This window comes from Oncorhynchus clarkii, chromosome 8 (assembly GCF_045791955.1).
Source record: "Oncorhynchus clarkii lewisi isolate Uvic-CL-2024 chromosome 8, UVic_Ocla_1.0, whole genome shotgun sequence".
NCBI classification, from domain to species: Eukaryota; Metazoa; Chordata; class Actinopteri; order Salmoniformes; family Salmonidae; genus Oncorhynchus; species Oncorhynchus clarkii.
The window spans coordinates 3,874,628-3,896,806 of NC_092154.1; the positions used below are offsets into that span (position 1 = coordinate 3,874,628).

The window sequence follows — 22,179 nt, forward strand, 5'->3', positions numbered from 1 at the left end:
ATTCGTACCCCTTGACTTTATTCCACATCTTGTGTTACAGCCTGAATTCAACATGGATGGCATTGATTTAACTCTCAACCATCTACACACAAATACCCCATAATGACAGTGATAATGTAAAAATAAAATCTATTGGAAATTAAATACTGAAATATCTAATTTACATTTGAGTCATTTAGCAGATGTTTTATCCAGAGCGATTTACAGGAGCAATTAGGATTAAGTGCCTTGCTCAAGGGCACAGCAACATGTTGGTCACCCAGTTGGCTGAAGTATTTTTAAATGATTTACAGGAGCAATTAGGATTAAGTGCCTTGCTCAAGGGCACATCGACATGTTGGTCACCCAGTTGGCTGAGGTATTTTTAAATGATTTACAGGAGCAATTAGGATTAAGTGCCTTGCTCAAGGGCACATCGACATGTTGGTCACCCAGTTGGCTGAGGTATTTTTAAATGATTTACAGGAGCAATTAGGATTAAGTGCCTTGCTCAAGGGCACAGCGACATGTTGGTCACCCAGTTGGCTGAGGTATTTTTAAATGAATATTTTATTTTTTACATTGAACCTTTATTTTATTATTTTTATTTTATTTATTCTTTATTTAACTCGGCAAGTCAGTTAAGAACAGATTCTTATTTACAATGACGGACTAGGAACAGTGGGTTAACTGGTCTAGGAACAGTGGGTTAACTGGTCTAGGAACAGTGGGTTAACTGGTCTAGGAACAGTGGGTTAACTGGTCTAGGAACAGTGGGGTTAACTGGTCTAGGAACAGTGGGTTAACTGGTCTAGGAACAGTGGGTTAACTGGTCTAGGAACAGTGGGTTAACTGGTCTAGGAACAGTGGGTTAACTGCCTGTTCAGGGGCAGAACGACAGATTTGTACCTTGTCAGCTCAGGGATTCAATCTAGCAACCTTTCGGTTACTAGTCTCAACACTCTAACCACTAGACTACCTGCCGACCCTCCACTCTAACCACTAGACTACCTGCCGACCCTCCACTCTAACCACTAGACTACCTGCCGCCCCTACAGTCTAACCACTAGACTACCTGCCGACCCTACACTCTAACCACTAGGCTACCTGCCTCCTCTACACTCTAACCACTAGGCTACCTGCCGACCCTACACTCTAACCACTTGGCTACCTGCCGACCCTACACTCTAACCACTAGGCTACCTGCCTCCTCTACACTCTAACCACTAGGCTACCTGCCGACCCTACACTCTAACCACTAGGCTACCTGCCTCCTCTACACTCTAACCACTAGGCTACCTGCCGACCCTACACTCTAACCACTAGGCTACCTGCCGACCCTACACTCTAACCACTAGACTACCTGCCGCCTCTACACTCTAACCACTAGGCTACCTGCCTCCTCTACACTCTAACCACTAGGCTACCTGCCGACCCTACACTCTAACCACTAGGCTACCTGCCGACCCTACACTCTAACCACTAGACTACCTGCCGCCTCTACACTCTAACCACTAGACTACCAGCCGCCTCTACACTCTAACCACTAGGCTACCAGCTGCCTCTACACTCTAACCACTAGGCTACCTGCCGACCCTACACTCTAACCACTAGACTACCTGCCGCCTCTACACTCTAACCACTAGACTACCTGCCGACCCTACACTCTAACCACTAGGCTACCTGCCGACCCTACACTCTAACCACTAGACTACCTGCCACCCCTACACTCTAACCACTAGGCTACCAGCTGCCTCTACACTCTAACCACTAGACTACCTGCCTCCTCTACACTCTAACTAGTGGTTAGGCTACCTGCCTCCTCTACACTCTAACCACTAGGCTACCAGCCGCCTCTACACTCTAACCACTAGGCTACCTGCCTCCTCTACACTCTAACCACTAGGCTACCTGCCGACCCTACACTCTAACCACTAGGCTACCTGCCGACCCTACACTCTAACCACTAGGCTACCTGCCGACCCTACACTCTAACCACTAGACTACCTGCCGCCTCTACACTCTAACCACTAGGCTACCTGCCGACCCTCCACTCTAACCACTAGGCTACCTGCCGACCCTACACTCTAACCACTAGACTACCTGCCACCCCTACACTCTAACCACTAGACTACCTGCCGACCCTACACTCTAACCACTAGGCTACCTGCCTCCTCTACACTCTAACCACTAGGCTACCTGCCGACCCTACACTCTAACCACTAGGCTACCTGCCGACCCTACACTCTAACCACTAGGCTACCTGCCGACCCTACACTCTAACCACTAGACTACCTGCCGCCTCTACACTCTAACCACTAGGCTACCTGCCGACCCTCCACTCTAACCACTAGGCTACCTGCCGACCCTACACTCTAACCACTAGGCTACCTGCCGACCCTACACTCTAACCACTAGGCTACCTGCCGACCCTACACTCTAACCACTAGGCTACCTGCCGACCCTACACTCTAACCACTAGACTACCTGCCGCCTCTACACTCTAACCACTAGGCTACCTGCCGACCCTCCACTCTAACCACTAGGCTACCTGCCGACCCTACACTCTAACCACTAGACTACCTGCCGACCCTACACTCTAACCACTAGACTACCTGCCGACCCTACACTCTAACCACTAGACTACCTGCCGCCTCTACACTCTAACCACTAGGCTACCTGCCGACCCTCCACTCTAACCACTAGGCTACCTGCCGACCCTACACTCTAACCACTAGACTACCTGCCGACCCTACACTCTAACCACTAGGCTACCTGCCGACCCTACACTCTAACCACTAGGCTACCTGCCGCCCCTACACTCTAACCACTAGGCTACCTGCCACCTCTACACTCTAACCACTAGGCTACCTGCCGACCCTACACTCTAACCACTAGGCTACCTGCCGACCCTACACTCTAACCACTAGGCTACCTGCCTCCTCTACACTCTAACCACTAGGCTACCTGCCTCCTCTACACTCTAACCACTAGACTACCTGCCGCCTCTACACTCTAACCACTAGACTACCTGCCACCCCTACACTCTAACCACTAGACTACCTGCCGACCCTACACTCTAACCACTAGGCTACCTGCCGACCCTACACTCTAACCACTAGGCTACCTGCCGCCCCTACACTCTAACCACTAGGCTACCTGCCGACCCTACACTCTAACCACTAGGCTACCTGCCTCCTCTACACTCTAACCACTAGGCTACCTGCCGACCCTCCACTCTAACCACTAGACTACCTGCCGCCTCTACACTCTAACCACTAGACTACCTGCCACCCCTACACTCTAACCACTAGACTACCTGCCGACCCTACACTCTAACCACTAGACTACCTGCCGACCCTACACTCTAACCACTAGACTACCAGCCGACCCTACACTCTAACCACTAGGCTACCTGCCTCCTCTACACTCTAACCACTAGGCTACCTGCCACCCCTACACTCTAACCACTAGGCTACCTGCCGACCCTACACTCTAACCACTAGGCTACCTGCCGACCCTACACTCTAACCACTAGGCTACCTGCCGACCCTACACTCTAACCACTAGGCTACCTGCCTCCTCTACACTCTAACCACTAGGCTACCTGCCACCCCTACACTCTAACCACTAGACTACCTGCCTCCTCTACACTCTAACCACTAGACTACCTGCCACCTCTACACTCTAACCACTAGACTACCTGCCGACCCTACACTCTAACCACTAGGTTACCTGCCGACCCTACACTCTAACCACTAGGCTACCTGCCTCCTCTACACTCTAACCACTAGACTACCTGCCTCCTCTACACTCTAACCACTAGGCTACCTGCCTCCTCTACACTCTAACCACTAGGCTACCTGCCGACCCTACACTCTAACCACTAGGCTACCTGCCTCCTCTACACTCTAACCACTAGGCTACCTGCCTCCTCTACACTCTAACCACTAGGCTACCTGCCGACCCTACACTCTAACCACTAGACTACCTGCCGACCCTACACTCTAACCACTAGGCTACCTGCCTCCTCTACACTCTAACCACTAGGCTACCTGCCACCCCTACACTCTAACCACTAGACTACCTGCCTCCTCTACACTCTAACCACTAGACTACCTGCCACCTCTACACTCTAACCACTAGACTACCTGCCGACCCTACACTCTAACCACTAGGCTACCTGCCTCCTCTACACTCTAACCACTAGGCTACCTGCCTCCTCTACACTCTAACCACTAGGCTACCTGCCGACCCTACACTCTAACCACTAGACTACCTGCCGACCCTACACTCTAACCACTAGGCTACCTGCCGCCTCTACACTCTAACCACTAGACTACCTGCCGACCCTACACTCTAACCACTAGGCTACCTGCCGACCCTACACTCTAACCACTAGACTACCTGCCACCCCTACACTCTAACCACTAGGCTACCAGCTGCCTCTACACTCTAACCACTAGACTACCTGCCTCCTCTACACTCTAACTAGTGGTTAGGCTACCTGCCTCCTCTACACTCTAACCACTAGGCTACCTGCCTCCTCTACACTCTAACCACTAGGCTACCTGCCGACCCTACACTCTAACCACTAGACTACCTGCCGACCCTACACTCTAACCACTAGGCTACCTGCCGCCTCTACACTCTAACCACTAGACTACCTGCCGACCCTACACTCTAACCACTAGGCTACCTGCCGACCCTACACTCTAACCACTAGACTACCTGCCACCCCTACACTCTAACCACTAGGCTACCAGCTGCCTCTACACTCTAACCACTAGACTACCTGCCTCCTCTACACTCTAACTAGTGGTTAGGCTACCTGCCTCCTCTACACTCTAACCACTAGGCTACCAGCCGCCTCTACACTCTAACCACTAGGCTACCTGCCTCCTCTACACTCTAACCACTAGGCTACCTGCCGACCCTACACTCTAACCACTAGGCTACCTGCCGACCCTACACTCTAACCACTAGGCTACCTGCCGACCCTACACTCTAACCACTAGACTACCTGCCGCCTCTACACTCTAACCACTAGGCTACCTGCCGACCCTCCACTCTAACCACTAGGCTACCTGCCGACCCTACACTCTAACCACTAGACTACCTGCCACCCCTACACTCTAACCACTAGACTACCTGCCGACCCTACACTCTAACCACTAGGCTACCTGCCTCCTCTACACTCTAACCACTAGGCTACCTGCCGACCCTACACTCTAACCACTAGGCTACCTGCCGACCCTACACTCTAACCACTAGGCTACCTGCCGACCCTACACTCTAACCACTAGACTACCTGCCGCCTCTACACTCTAACCACTAGGCTACCTGCCGACCCTCCACTCTAACCACTAGGCTACCTGCCGACCCTACACTCTAACCACTAGGCTACCTGCCGACCCTACACTCTAACCACTAGGCTACCTGCCGACCCTACACTCTAACCACTAGGCTACCTGCCGACCCTACACTCTAACCACTAGACTACCTGCCGCCTCTACACTCTAACCACTAGGCTACCTGCCGACCCTCCACTCTAACCACTAGGCTACCTGCCGACCCTACACTCTAACCACTAGACTACCTGCCGACCCTACACTCTAACCACTAGACTACCTGCCGACCCTACACTCTAACCACTAGACTACCTGCCGCCTCTACACTCTAACCACTAGGCTACCTGCCGACCCTCCACTCTAACCACTAGGCTACCTGCCGACCCTACACTCTAACCACTAGACTACCTGCCGACCCTACACTCTAACCACTAGGCTACCTGCCGACCCTACACTCTAACCACTAGGCTACCTGCCGCCCCTACACTCTAACCACTAGGCTACCTGCCACCTCTACACTCTAACCACTAGGCTACCTGCCGACCCTACACTCTAACCACTAGGCTACCTGCCGACCCTACACTCTAACCACTAGGCTACCTGCCTCCTCTACACTCTAACCACTAGGCTACCTGCCTCCTCTACACTCTAACCACTAGACTACCTGCCGCCTCTACACTCTAACCACTAGACTACCTGCCACCCCTACACTCTAACCACTAGACTACCTGCCGACCCTACACTCTAACCACTAGGCTACCTGCCGACCCTACACTCTAACCACTAGGCTACCTGCCGCCCCTACACTCTAACCACTAGGCTACCTGCCGACCCTACACTCTAACCACTAGGCTACCTGCCTCCTCTACACTCTAACCACTAGGCTACCTGCCGACCCTCCACTCTAACCACTAGACTACCTGCCGCCTCTACACTCTAACCACTAGACTACCTGCCACCCCTACACTCTAACCACTAGACTACCTGCCGACCCTACACTCTAACCACTAGACTACCTGCCGACCCTACACTCTAACCACTAGACTACCAGCCGACCCTACACTCTAACCACTAGGCTACCTGCCTCCTCTACACTCTAACCACTAGGCTACCTGCCACCCCTACACTCTAACCACTAGGCTACCTGCCGACCCTACACTCTAACCACTAGGCTACCTGCCGACCCTACACTCTAACCACTAGGCTACCTGCCGACCCTACACTCTAACCACTAGGCTACCTGCCTCCTCTACACTCTAACCACTAGGCTACCTGCCACCCCTACACTCTAACCACTAGACTACCTGCCTCCTCTACACTCTAACCACTAGACTACCTGCCACCTCTACACTCTAACCACTAGACTACCTGCCGACCCTACACTCTAACCACTAGGTTACCTGCCGACCCTACACTCTAACCACTAGGCTACCTGCCTCCTCTACACTCTAACCACTAGACTACCTGCCTCCTCTACACTCTAACCACTAGGCTACCTGCCTCCTCTACACTCTAACCACTAGGCTACCTGCCGACCCTACACTCTAACCACTAGGCTACCTGCCTCCTCTACACTCTAACCACTAGGCTACCTGCCTCCTCTACACTCTAACCACTAGGCTACCTGCCGACCCTACACTCTAACCACTAGACTACCTGCCGACCCTACACTCTAACCACTAGGCTACCTGCCTCCTCTACACTCTAACCACTAGGCTACCTGCCACCCCTACACTCTAACCACTAGACTACCTGCCTCCTCTACACTCTAACCACTAGACTACCTGCCACCTCTACACTCTAACCACTAGACTACCTGCCGACCCTACACTCTAACCACTAGGTTACCTGCCGACCCTACACTCTAACCACTAGGCTACCTGCCTCCTCTACACTCTAACCACTAGACTACCTGCCTCCTCTACACTCTAACCACTAGGCTACCTGCCTCCTCTACACTCTAACCACTAGGCTACCTGCCGACCCTACACTCTAACCACTAGGCTACCTGCCTCCTCTACACTCTAACCACTAGGCTACCTGCCTCCTCTACACTCTAACCACTAGGCTACCTGCCGACCCTACACTCTAACCACTAGACTACCTGCCTCCTCTACACTCTAACCACTAGGCTACCTGCCGACCCTACACTCTAACCACTAGACTACCTGCCTCCTCTACACTCTAACCACTAGGCTACCTGCCGACCCTACACTCTAACCACTAGACTACCTGCCTCCTCTACACTCTAACCACTAGGCTACCTGCCGACCCTACACTCTAACCACTAGGCTACCTGCCTCCTCTACACTCTAACCACTAGGCTACCTGCCTCCTCTACACTCTAACCACTAGGCTACCTGCCTCCTCTACACTCTAACCACTAGGCTACCTGCCTCCTCTACACTCTAACCACTAGGCTACCTGCCGACCCTACACTCTAACCACTAGGCTACCTGCCTCCTCTACACTCTAACCACTAGGCTACCTGCCTCCTCTACACTCTAACCACTAGGCTACCTGCCGACCCTACACTCTAACCACTAGACTACCTGCCGACCCTACACTCTAACCACTAGGCTACCTGCCTCCTCTACACTCTAACCACTAGGCTACCTGCCACCCCTACACTCTAACCACTAGACTACCTGCCTCCTCTACACTCTAACCACTAGACTACCTGCCACCTCTACACTCTAACCACTAGACTACCTGCCGACCCTACACTCTAACCACTAGGTTACCTGCCGACCCTACACTCTAACCACTAGGCTACCTGCCTCCTCTACACTCTAACCACTAGACTACCTGCCTCCTCTACACTCTAACCACTAGACTACCTGCCTCCTCTACACTCTAACCACTAGACTACCTGCCTCCTCTACACTCTAACCACTAGGCTACCTGCCTCCTCTACACTCTAACCACTAGACTACCTGCCATCCCTACACTCTAACCACTAGGCTACCTGCCTCCTCTACACTCTAACCACTAGGCTACCTGCCACCTCTACACTCTAACCACTAGGCTACCTGCCTCCTCTACACTCTAACCACTAGGCTACCTGCCACCTCTACACTCTAACCACTAGACTACCTGCCGACCCTACACTCTAACCACTAGACTACCTGCCTCCTCTACACTCTAACCACTAGACTACCTGCCTCCTCTACACTCTAACCACTAGACTACCTGCCGACCCTACACTCTAACCACTAGACTACCTGCCGACCCTACACTCTAACCACTAGACTACCTGCCGACCCTACACTCTAACCACTAGACTACCTGCCTCCTCTACACTCTAACCACTAGACTACCTGCCTCCTCTACACTCTAACCACTAGGCTACCTGCCTCCTCTACACTCTAACCACTAGACTACCTGCCATCCCTACACTCTAACCACTAGACTACCTGCCACCCCTACACTCTAACCACTAGGCTACCTGCCTCCTCTACACTCTAACCACTAGGCTACCTGCCGACCCTGCACTCTAACCACTAGGCTACCTGCCGACCCTACACTCTAACCACTAGGTTACCTGCCTCCTCTACACTCTAACCACTAGACTACCTGCCACCCCTACACTCTAACCACTAGACTACCTGCCGCCTCTACACTCTAACCACTAGGCTACCTGCCACCCCTACACTCTAACCACTAGGCTACCTGCCGACCCTACACTCTAACCACTAGACTACCTGCCTCCTCTACACTCTAACCACTAGGCTACCTGCCACCCCTACACTCTAACCACTAGACTACCTGCCTCCTCTACACTCTAACCACTAGGCTACCTGCCTCCTCTACACTCTAACCACTAGACTACCTGCCTCCCCTACACTCTAACCACTAGACTACCTGCCTCCCCTACACTCTAACCACTAGACTACCTGCCGACCCTACACTCTAACCACTAGACTACCTGCCTCCTCTACACTCTAACCACTAGGCTACCTGCCTCCTCTACACTCTAACCACTAGGCTACCTGCCTCCTCTACACTCTAACCACTAGGCTACCTGCCTCCTCTACACTCTAACCACTAGGCTACCTGCCTCCTCTACACTCTAACCACTAGGCTACCTGCCGCCCCTACACTCTAACCACTAGGCTACCAGCCGCCTCTACACTCTAACCACTAGGCTACCTGCCTCCTCTACACTCTAACCACTAGGCTACCTGCCTCCTCTACACTCTAACCACTAGGCTACCTGCCTCCTCTACACTCTAACCACTAGGCTACCTGCCTCCTCTACACTCTAACCACTAGGCTACCTGCCGCCCCTACACTCTAACCACTAGGCTACCAGCCGCCCCTACACTCTAACCACTAGGCTACCTGCCATCCCTACACTCTAACCACTAGGCTACCTGCCATCCCTACACTCTAACCACTAGACTACCTGCCTCCTCTACACTCTAACCACTAGGCTACCTGCCACCCCTACACTCTAACCACTAGACTACCTGCCTCCTCTACACTCTAACCACTAGACTACCTGCCTCCTCTACACTCTAACCACTAGACTACCTGCCTCCTCTACACTCTAACCACTAGCCTACCTGCCGACCCTACACTCTAACCACTAGGCTACCTGCCGACCCTACACTCTAACCACTAGACTACCTGCCACCTCTACACTCTAACCACTAGGCTACCTGCCACCTCTACACTCTAACCACTAGACTACCTGCCACCCCTACACTCTAACCACTAGGCTACCTGCCACCTCTACACTCTAACCACTAGACTACCTGCCTCCTCTACACTCTAACCACTAGACTACCTGCCTCCTCTACACTCTAACCACTAGACTACCTGCCTCCTCTACACTCTAACCACTAGCCTACCTGCCGACCCTACACTCTAACCACTAGGCTACCTGCCGACCCTACACTCTAACCACTAGACTACCTGCCACCTCTACACTCTAACCACTAGGCTACCTGCCACCTCTACACTCTAACCACTAGACTACCTGCCACCCCTACACTCTAACCACTAGGCTACCTGCCACCTCTACACTCTAACCACTAGACTACCTGCCTCCTCTACACTCTAACCACTAGACTACCTGCCTCCTCTACACTCTAACCACTAGACTACCTGCCTCCTCTACACTCTAACCACTAGACTACCTGCCTCCTCTACACTCTAACCACTAGACTACCTACCTCCTCTACACTCTAACCACTAGACTACCTGCCGCCCCTACACTCTAACCACTAGGCTACCTGCCTCCTCTACACTCTAACCACTAGGCTACCTGCCTCCTCTACACTCTAACCACTAGGCTACCTGCCGACCCTACACTCTAACCACTAGGCTACCTGCCTCCTCTACACTCTAACCACTAGACTACCTGCCTCCTCTACACTCTAACCACTAGGCTACCTGCCTCCTCTACACTCTAACCACTAGGCTACCTGCCTCCTCTACACTCTAACCACTAGGCTACCTGCCTCCTCTACACTCTAACCACTAGGCTACCTGCCTCCTCTACACTCTAACCACTAGGCTACCTGCCACCCCTACACTCTAACCACTAGGCTACCTGCCTCCTCTACACTCTAACCACTAGGCTACCTGCCGACCCTACACTCTAACCACTAGGCTACCTGCCTCCTCTACACTCTAACCACTAGGCTACCTGCCTCCTCTACACTCTAACCACTAGACTACCTGCCTCCCCTACACTCTAACCACTAGACTACCTGCCTCCCCTACACTCTAACCACTAGACTACCTGCCGACCCTACACTCTAACCACTAGACTACCTGCCTCCTCTACACTCTAACCACTAGGCTACCTGCCTCCTCTACACTCTAACCACTAGGCTACCTGCCTCCTCTACACTCTAACCACTAGGCTACCTGCCTCCTCTACACTCTAACCACTAGGCTACCTGCCTCCTCTACACTCTAACCACTAGGCTACCTGCCACCCCTACACTCTAACCACTAGGCTACCTGCCTCCTCTACACTCTAACCACTAGGCTACCTGCCGACCCTACACTCTAACCACTAGGCTACCTGCCTCCTCTACACTCTAACCACTAGGCTACCTGCCTCCTCTACACTCTAACCACTAGGCTACCTGCCTCCCCTACACTCTAACCACTAGACTACCTGCCTCCCCTACACTCTAACCACTAGACTACCTGCCGACCCTACACTCTAACCACTAGACTACCTGCCTCCTCTACACTCTAACCACTAGGCTACCTGCCTCCTCTACACTCTAACCACTAGGCTACCTGCCTCCTCTACACTCTAACCACTAGGCTACCTGCCTCCTCTACACTCTAACCACTAGGCTACCTGCCTCCTCTACACTCTAACCACTAGGCTACCTGCCACCCCTACACTCTAACCACTAGGCTACCTGCCTCCTCTACACTCTAACCACTAGGCTACCTGCCGACCCTACACTCTAACCACTAGGCTACCTGCCTCCTCTACACTCTAACCACTAGGCTACCTGCCGACCCTACACTCTAACCACTAGGCTACCTGCCTCCTCTACACTCTAACCACTAGGCTACCTGCCTCCTCTACACTCTAACCACTAGACTACCTGCCTCCCCTACACTCTAACCACTAGACTACCTGCCTCCCCTACACTCTAACCACGAGTCTACCTGCCGACACTACACTCTAACCACTAGACTACCTGCCTCCTCTACACTCTAACCACTAGGCTACCTGCCTCCTCTACACTCTAACCACTAGGCTACCTGCCTCCTCTACACTCTAACCACTAGGCTACCTGCCTCCTCTACACTCTAACCACTAGGCTACCTGCCTCCTCTACACTCTAACCACTAGGCTACCTGCCACCCCTACACTCTAACCACTAGGCTACCTGCCTCCTCTACACTCTAACCACTAGGCTACCTGCCGACCCTACACTCTAACCACTAGGCTACCTGCCTCCTCTACACTCTAACCACTAGGCTACCTGCCTCCTCTACACTCTAACCACTAGGCTACCTGCCTCCCCTACACTCTAACCACTAGACTACCTGCCTCCCCTACACTCTAACCACTAGACTACCTGCCGACCCTACACTCTAACCACTAGACTACCTGCCTCCTCTACACTCTAACCACTAGGCTGCCTGCCTCCTCTACACTCTAACCACTAGGCTACCTGCCTCCTCTACACTCTAACCACTAGGCTACCTGCCTCCTCTACACTCTAACCACTAGGCTACCTGCCTCCTCTACACTCTAACCACTAGGCTACCTGCCACCCCTACACTCTAACCACTAGGCTACCTGCCTCCTCTACACTCTAACCACTAGGCTACCTGCCGACCCTACACTCTAACCACTAGGCTACCTGCCTCCTCTACACTCTAACCACTAGGCTACCTGCCTCCTCTACACTCTAACCACTAGGCTACCTGCCGACCCTACACTCTAACCACTAGACTACCTGCCACCTCTACACTCTAACCACTAGGCTACCTGCCTCCTCTACACTCTAACCACTAGGCTACCTGCCTCCTCTACACTCTAACCACTAGGCTACCTGCCTCCTCTACACTCTAACCACTAGGCTACCTGCCGACCCTACACTCTAACCACTAGACTACCTGCCACCTCTACACTCTAACCACTAGACTACCTGCCGACCCTACACTCTAACCACTAGACTACCTGCCTCCTCTACACTCTAACCACTAGACTACCTGCCACCTCTACACTCTAACCACTAGACTACCTGCCTCCTCTACACTCTAACCACTAGACTACCTGCCGACCCTACACTCTAACCACTAGACTACCTGCCTCCTCTACACTCTAACCACTAGGCTACCTGCCGACCCTACACTCTAACCACTAGACTACCTGCCTATACATCTATACTGAACTAAAATATTAAATAAATCAATATAAAAAAATATCAACGCAACAATTTCAAAGATTTTACTGAGTTACAGTTCATATAAGGAATAATTGAAATAATGGCTTATGGTAGAGAACTGAACATTACATTCTCTGGCAACAGCTCTGGTGGACATTCCTGCAGTCGGCATGCCAATTGCACCCTCCCTCAACTTGACACATCTGTGGTGTTGTGTGACAAAACTGCACATTTTCAAGTTTTTTTTGTCCACCAGCTCAAGGTGCACCTGTGTAATAAGCATGCTGTTTAATTAAAACAAATTCATAAATTAAAACAAATTCAAAATTCATAAAGCCCTTCTTACATCAGCTGATATCTCAAAGTGCTGTACAGAAACCCAGCCTAAAACCCCAAACAGCAAGCAATGCAGGTGTAGAAGCACGGTGGCTAGGAAAAACTTAATCAGCTTCATGATATGCCACACCTGTCAGGTGGCAGGTGGATTACCTTGGTAAAGGAGAAATGCTCACTAACAGGGATGTAAACACATTTGGGCTCAACATTGGAGAGAAATACGCTTTATGTGTTCGATCAGCTGTTGATATTCTTTTTAAAGATCAGTGTTCTGTGTTCTAACCCTGTTCTCTGTGGTTCTAGATCAGGGTTATGTGTTCTAACCCTGTTCTCTGTGGTTCTAGATCAGGGTTCTGTGTTCTAACCCTGTTCTCTGTGGTTCTAGATCAGGGTTATGTGTTCTAACCCTGTTCTCTGTGGTTCTAGATCAGGGTTATGTGTTCTAACCCTGTTCTCTGTGGTTCTAGATCAGGGTTCTGTGTTCTAACCCTGTTCTCTGTGGTTCTAGATCAGGGTTCTGTGTTTTAACCCTGTTCTCTGTGGTTCTAGATCAGGGTCCTGTGTTCTAACCATGTTCTCTGTTGTTCTAGATCAGGGCTAAGGGTTCTGTGTTCTAACCCTGTTCTCTGTGGTTCTAGATCAGGGTTCTGTGTTCTAACCCTGTTCTCTGTGGTTCTAGATCAAGGCTCATGGTTCTGTGTTCTAACCCTCTTCTCTGTGGTTCTAGATCAGGGCTCAGGGTTCTGTGTAACAGGGAAGATCGAGGCGGGCTACATTCAGACAGGAGACCGAGTACTGGCCATGCCCCCCAATGAGACATGCACTGTTAAAGGTACTGTCTGTTTCTGTGTGTCTGTATCTCTGTGTCTGTATCTGTCTGTGTCTGTATCTCTGTGTCTGTATCTCTGTGTCTCTCTGTGTCTGTATCTCTCTGTGTCTGTATCTCTCTGTGTCTGTATCTCTCTGTGTCTGTATCTCTGTGTCTGTATCTCTCTGTGTCTCTCTGTGTCTGTATCTCTCTGTGTCTCTCTGTGTCTGTATCTCTCTGTGTTTCTCTGTGTCTGTTTCTGTGTGTCTGTATCTCTGTGTCTATCTCTCTGTGTCTGTTTCTGTGTGTCTGTATCTCTCTGTGTCTATCTGTGTCTCTCTGTGTCTCTGTCTCTACTCTGTGTCTATGTATCTCTGTCTCTCTATGTCTCTGTCTCTCTATGGCTCTGTGTCTATGTCTCTCTGTGTCTATGTCTCTCTGTGTCTCTGTCTCTACTCTGTGTCTATGTCTCTCTGTGTCTCTGTCTCTACTCTGTCTATGTCTCTCTGTCTCTCTATGTCTCTGTGTCTATGTCTCTCTGTGTCTATGTCTCTCTGTGTATCTGTCTCTACTCTGTCTCTCTGTCTCTCTATGTATCTGTCGCTCTATGTCTCTGTCTTTGTTTCTCTGTGTCTCTGTCTCTCTGTGTCTATGTCTCTCTGTGTGTGTGTTTCCCAATGTCTAATACACCAGTGCCACCTTGTGGACATACAACACATCTTTGTCTCTCTCTGTGTCTCTGTGTCTCTCTGTGTCTCTGTCTCTCTCACTCTGTCTCTCTCTGTGTGTCTGTCTCTCGTCTCTTTCTCTCTGTGTGTGTCTCTCTGTGTGTCTCTCTCGTCTCTTTCTCTGTGTGTTTTTCTCTCTCTCTCTCGCTCTGTCTCTCTCGCTCTGTGTCTCTCTCTCACTGTCTCTCTCTTTGTGTCTCTGGCTCTCTTTCTCCCCCTCTCTCTCCCTCTCTCTCCCTCTCTCTCCCTCTCTGTGTCTCTCTCACTCGCCCTGTGTCTCTGGCTCTCTTTCTCCCCCTCTATCTTTCTCTCTCTCTCCCTCTCTGTGTGTCTCTCTCTCCCTCTCTCTCCCTCTCTGTGTCTCTCTCTCTCGCTCTGTGTCTCTGGCTCTCTTTCTTCCCCTCTATCTCTGTCTCTCTCTCCCTCTCTGTGTCTCTCTCTCCCCCTCTCTGTGTCGCTCTCTCTCTCGCTCTATGTGTCTCTCTCTGTCTCTCTCCCTATCTGTCTGTCTCTGTATTGTCTCTGTGTAGGTATCTCTCTCCACGATGATCCTCTGGACTGGGCAGCAGCAGGAGATCATGTTAGTCTGACCGTCACTGGCATGGACATCATCAAGATTAAGTTAGTATATAACCTAACCTCTAACCCCTAACCCAAACCCACTGGCATGGGCAGCATCTAGATTAAGTTAGTATATAACCTAACCCCTAACCCCTAACCCAAACCCACTGGCATGGGCAGCATCTAGATTAAGTTAGTATAGAACCTAACCCCTAACCTCTAACCCCTAACCCAAACCCACTGGTATGGACAGCATCTAGATTAAGTTAGTATATAACCTAACCTCTAACCCCTAACCCAAACCCACTGGCATGGACAGCATCTAGATTAAGTATAGAACCTAACCTCTAACCCCTAACCTCTAACCCAAACCCACTGGCATGGACATTATCTAGATTAAGTTAGTATATAACCTAACCCCTAACCTCTAACCTCTAACCCAAACCCACTGGCATGGACATTATCTAGATTAAGTTAGTATAGAACCTAACCTCTAACATATATATATATATATATATATACAATGCTCAAAAAAATAAAGGGAACACTAAAATAACACATCCTAGATCTGAATGAATGAAATATTCTTATTAAATACGGTTTTCTTTACATAGTTGAATGTGCTGACAACAAAATCACAAAAAAATTTCAATGGAAATCAAATTTATCAACAGTCTGGATTTGGAGTCACACTCAAAATCAAAGTGGAAAACCACACTACAGGCTGATCCAACTTTGATGTAATGTCCTTAAAACAAGTCAAAATGAGGCTCAGTAGTGTGTGTGGCCTCCACGTGCCTGTATGACCTCCCTACAACGCCTGGGCATGCTCCTGATGAGGTGGCGGATGGTCTCCTGAGGGATCTCCTCCCAGACCTGGACTAAAGCATCCGCCAACTCCTGGACAGTCTGTGGTGCAACGTGGCATTGGTGGATGGAGCGAGACATGATGTCCCAAATGTGCTCAATTGGATTCAGGTCTGGGGAACGGGCGGGCCAGTCCATAGCATCAATGCCTTCCTCTTGCAGGAACTGCTGACACACTCCAGCCGCATGAGGTCTAGCATTGTCTTGCATTAGGAGGAACCCAGGGCCAACCGCACCAGCATATGGTCTCACAACGGGTCTGAGGATCTCATCTCGGTACCTAATGGCAGTCAGGCTACCTCTGGCGAGCACATGGAGGGCTGTGCGGCCCCCCAAAGAAATGCCACCCCACACCATGACTGACCCACCGCCAAACCGGTCATGCTGGAGGATGTTGCAGGCAGCAGAACGTTCTCCATGGTGTCTCCAGACTCTGTCACGTGCTCAGTGTGAACCTGCTTTCATCTGTGAAGAGCACAGGGCGCCAGTGGCGAATTTGCCAATCTTGGTGTTCTCTGGCAAATGCCAAACGTCCTGCACGGTGTTGGGCTGTAAGCACAACCCCCACCTGTGGACGTCGGGCCCTCATACCACCCTCATGGAGTCTGTTTCTGACCGTTTGAGCAGACACATGCACATTTGTGGCCTGCTGGAGGTCATTTTGCAGGGCTCTGGCAGTGCTCCTCCTGCTCCTCCTTGCACAAAGGCGGAGGTAGCGGTCCTGCTGCTGGGTTGTTGCCCTCCTACGGCCTCCTCCACGTCTCCTGATGTACTGGCCTGTCTCCTGGTAGCGCCTCCATGCTCTGGACACTACGCTGACAGACACAGCAAACCTTCTTGCCACAGCTCGCATTGATGTGCCATCCTGGATGAGCTGCACTACCTGAGCCACTTGTGTGGGTTGTAGACTCCGTCTCATGCTACCACTAGAGTGAAAGCACCGCCAGCATTCAAAAGTGACCAAAACATCAGCCAGGAAGCATAGGAACTGAGAAGTGGTCTGTGGTCACCACCTGCAGAACCACTCCTTTATTGGGGGTGTCTTGCTAATTGCCTATAATTTCCATCTGTTGTCTATTCCATTTGCACAACAGCATGTGAAATTTATTGTCAATCAGTGTTGCTTCCTAAGTGGACAGTTTGATTTCACAGAAGTGTGATTGACTTGGAGTTACATTGTGTTGTTTAAGTGTTCCCATTATTTTTTTGAGCAGTGTATATAACATAAACGCTATCCTTAACACGTGACCTCTAACCTTAACACGTGACCTCTAACCTTAACACCTGACCTCTAACCTTAACACCTGACCTCTAACCTTAACACCTGACCTCTAACCTTAACACGTGACCTCTAACCTTAACACGTGACCTCTAACCTTAACATCTGACCTCTAACCTTAACACCTGACCTCTAACCTTAACCCAAACCCACTGGCATGGACATTATCTAGATTAAGTTAGTATATAACCTAACCCCTAACCTCTAACCCCTAACCCAAACCCACTGGCATGGGCAGCATCTAGATTAAGTATAGAACCTAAACCCTAACCTTAACCTCTAACCCTGCCCCACTGATCATCATCAAGATCAAGTGAGTATACAGCCCTAACCTCTAACCCCTAACCTCTAACCCTGCCCCACTGGTCATCATCAAGATCAAGTGAGTATACAGCCCTAACCTCTAACCCCTGACCTCTAATCAGATCAAGTGAGTGTGTAATTATTTTCTGTGTGTTTCTATCCCTGTAATGTTTGATCTGGGTGGCTGTATGAACTCTACAGGGTGTTGAAAGTGTTTCACAGGGATGCTGGCCCATGTTGACTCTATAAGGTGTTGAAAGTGTTTCACAGGGATGCTGGCCCATGTTGACTCTATAAGGTGTTGAAAGTGTTTCACAGGGATGCTGGCCCATGTTGACTCTATAAGGTGTTGAAAGTGTTTCACAGGGATGCTGGCCCATGTTGACTCTATAAGGTGTTGAAAGTGTTTCACAGGGATACTGGCCCATGTTGACTCTATAAGGTGTTGACCGTGTTTCACAGGGATACTGGCCCATGTTGACTCTACAGGGTGTTGAAAGCGTTCCACAGGGATGCTGGCCCATGTTGACTCTAATGCTTCCCACAGTTGTGTCAAGTTGGCTGAATGTCCTTTGGGTGGTGGATCATTATTGATACACACAGAGAAACTGTTGATTGTGAAAAACCAAGCAGCGTTGCAGTTCTTGACACAAACCAGTGTGCCTGGCACCTACCACCATACACAGTTCAAAGACACTTAAATATTTAGTCTTGTCCAGTCACCCTCTGAATGGCACAGACGCAATCCATGTCTCAAGGCTTAAAAATAATTATTGAAACTGTCTCCTCCCCTTCATCTTTAACCTGACTCCTCCCCTTCATCTTTAACCCGTCTCCTCCCCTTCATCTTTAACCTGACTCCTCCCCTTCATCCTTAACCTGTCTCCTCCCCTTCATCTACACTGATTGAAGTGGATTTAACAGGTGACATCAATAAGGGATCATATCTTTCACCTGGATTCACCTGGTCAGTCTATGTCATGGAAAGAGCAGGCGTTCCTAATGTTTTGTCCACTCTGTCTATAATCTCTCCTCCAGTGTGGGCTGTGTGTTCTGTGATATTAAGGAGCCAATCAGAGCGTGTTCCCGCTTCAGGGCCAGAGTCCTGCTCTTCAACATAGAGGTCCCCATCACACAGGGCTTCCCCGTGAGTACACACACAAACAATCTGTGTTCCGTGGGTGGTTCTAAGTAGATTTAAGAATATTGTCTGTGTGGTTCAAAGTGTGTGAAGTGTGTTGTTCTAAGTATGTGGTTCTAAGTGTGTGGTTCAGTGTGGTACAGTGTGTGGTTCTAAGTATGTGGTTCTAAGTGTGTGGTTCAGTGTGTGAAGTATGTGGTTCTAAGTGTGTGGTTCAGTGTGTGAAGTGTGTGGTTCTAAGTATGTGGTTCTAAGTGTGTGGTTCAGTGTGTGAAGTATGTGGTTCTAAATGTGTGGTTCAGTGTGTGAAGTGTGTGGTTCTAAGTATGTGGTTCTAAGTGTGTGGTTCAGTGTGTGAAGTATGTGGTTCTAAGTGTGTGGTTCAGTGTGTGAAGTGTGTGGTTCTAAGTATGTGGTTCTAAGTGTGTGGTTCAGTGTGTGGTTCTAAGTATGTGGTTCTAAGTGTGTGAAGTATGTGGTTCTAAGTGTGTGGTTCAGTGTGTGAAGTGTGGGGTTCTAAGTGTGTGTTCTGTGCGTAGGTTGTGTTGCACTACCAGACGATCAGTGAACCGGCCACCATTAGGAAGCTGGTCAGCGTTCTGCACAAGAGCAGCGGAGAGGTGCTCAAGAAGAAACCCAAGTGAGTATCAAGGTGAAGTCTTCATAGATGATGAAGCTGCTTCAAGCTGAGGGACCATAGAAGAAGAGAAGTTTTGGCCTCGCTTATCACACGGTTTTGTTTTGCTGAGGAAGTCGGCCCGATATCCCTACGTCTGATTCTACCTTTTTATGTCAATGCAGTTCTGTAGTCTCAGGATCAAGGATCAACTCTCCCGAAATATGTATTCAATGTTGTGATGCAGTCAGTAAACATCGCATTAACATTGTGTATTTGGTTGGGTTGTAAACGGGAACATGTATTCATACCGAACTGTTCGGTACGAGGGACCTCGGTTCTGTCCTCACTGTGGAACCCGAATGAATTTCTTAAATAGATATTTATCAAATGAAAACACAATGCCTACAGGCTACAGCCGAAGCTACATACTGAGCTGAAAATGTTTCAGACTATTCTGTTCTACAAGAGCCAACGCACACGTTATAGAGATTCTAATCTCAATTGGCACATTTCAAACGGTCCTTTTGTGAGGTACAGGCAGGAAGTTTGTCTGTACAATGGTGGGGTCGATTAAACCAGAATCTGAGGATCCATCGTTATAATCTGTAGTTTGGGAACATGTTGAGGTCACAGTAGAGATGGACAAGAGTGGTGGATAATGCGTGAGCGGTATGTCGTCGCCACGCTCAACGAGAATAGCTGCTGCCATCACTTCATCACCCCAGTATATCGACGGAAACACACAGAAACAACACAACCGTCCCTTGGCAGCTGATTCTGACCGGGCCAAAGAAGGAGAGATAGATACGTAGGCTTTGTTTTTATTTTTTACTGTCTTGTTTATAGCCGCTCCCATTCTCAGTGGTTGAGAATAGTTTAGATTTCAGCACCTTGTCACATTTCTCGAGCCACGTTGCGAACTCTTGAACCCATTTCAGTAAACGGGTAGTACCCGATCAGTGCAGTCGGAAAGTATTCAGACCCCTTCAACACATTTTGTTGCACAACTCTAAAATGGGTTAAATTATTTTCCTTTGTGAGGAAATCTACATCATCAATCTACAACCAATGCCTCATAATGATTCATCGAAAATAGGTTTTTACAAAATTGAGCAAATTTATAACAAATTTAAATCAGAAGCTTATTTACATAAGTATTCAGACTCAAAATTGAACTCGGGTGCATCCTGATTCCGTTGATCATCCCTGAGATGTTTCTACAACTTAATTGGAGTCCACCTGTGGTCAATTCAATTGATTGGATATGATTTTGAAAAGCACACATCTGTCTATATAAGGTCCCACAGTTGACAGTGCATGTCAGAGTAAAAACCAAGCTATGATGTCAAAGGAATTGTCTGTAGAGCTCCAAGACATGATTGTGTGGAGGCACATATCTGGGGAAGGGTACCAAAAAATGTCTTTATCATTGAAGGTCCCAAAGAACACAGTGGCCTCATCATTCTTAAATGGAAGACGTTTGGAACCGCCAAACTGAACAATCGGGGCCTTGGTCAGGGAGGTGACCGATGGTCACTCTGACAGAGCTCCAGAGTTCCTCTGTGGAGATGGGAGAACCTTCCAGATGGACAACCCATCTCTGCAGCACTCCACCAATTGGTAGAGTGGCCAAAAAGAAGCCACTCCTCAGTAAAAGGCACACGACAGCCCTCTTGGAGTTTGCCGAAAGGCACCTAAAGGACTCTCCGACCATGAGAAACAAGAGTCTCTGGTCTGATGAAACCAAGATTGAACTCTTTGGCCTGAATGCCAAGTGTCACGTCTGGAGGAAACCTGGCACCATCTCTACGGTGAAGCATGGTGGTGGCAGCATCATACTGTGGGGATGTTTTTCAGCGGCAGGGACTGGGAGACTAGTCAGGATCGAGGGAAAGATGAACAGAACAAAGTACAGAGAGATCCTTGATGAAAACCTGCTCCAGAGCTCTCAGGACTTAAGACTGGGGTGAAGGTTCACCTTCCAAAAGGACAACGACCCTAAGCACACAGCCAAGACAACGCAAGAGTGACTTCAGGACAAGTCTCTGAATGTCCTTGAGTGGCCCAACCAGAGCCCGGGCTTGAACCCGATCTTACAACTCTAGAGAGACCTGAAAATAGCTGTGCAGCGACGCTCCCCATCGAATCTGACAGAGCTTGAGAGGATCTGCAGAGAAAAATGGTAGAAACTCCCCAAATACAGGTGTGCCAAGCTGGTAGCATCATACCCAAGAAGACTCGAGGCTGTAATCGCTGACAAAGGTGCTTCAACAAAGTACTGAGTAAAGGGTCTGAATACTTATGTAAATGTGACATTTCATTTGGTT

At 49.8% G+C, this 22,179-nt stretch overlaps 1 protein-coding gene across 3 annotated transcripts in view; it reads left to right on the forward strand.

Moving 5' to 3' along the window:
- The window catches only part of LOC139414872 (HBS1-like translational GTPase), a 135,221-nt gene that overhangs the window by 108,780 nt on the left and 4,262 nt on the right, over positions 1-22,179 (forward strand). For all 3 annotated transcript variants that reach the window (XM_071162463.1, XM_071162464.1, XM_071162465.1), the window contains 4 exons: positions 14,274-14,378; positions 15,613-15,703; positions 19,131-19,239; positions 19,773-19,873. In XM_071162463.1, coding sequence (XP_071018564.1) covers positions 14,274-14,378; positions 15,613-15,703; positions 19,131-19,239; positions 19,773-19,873 — 406 coding nt within the window. The remainder of the gene's footprint in view (positions 1-14,273; positions 14,379-15,612; positions 15,704-19,130; positions 19,240-19,772; positions 19,874-22,179) is intronic.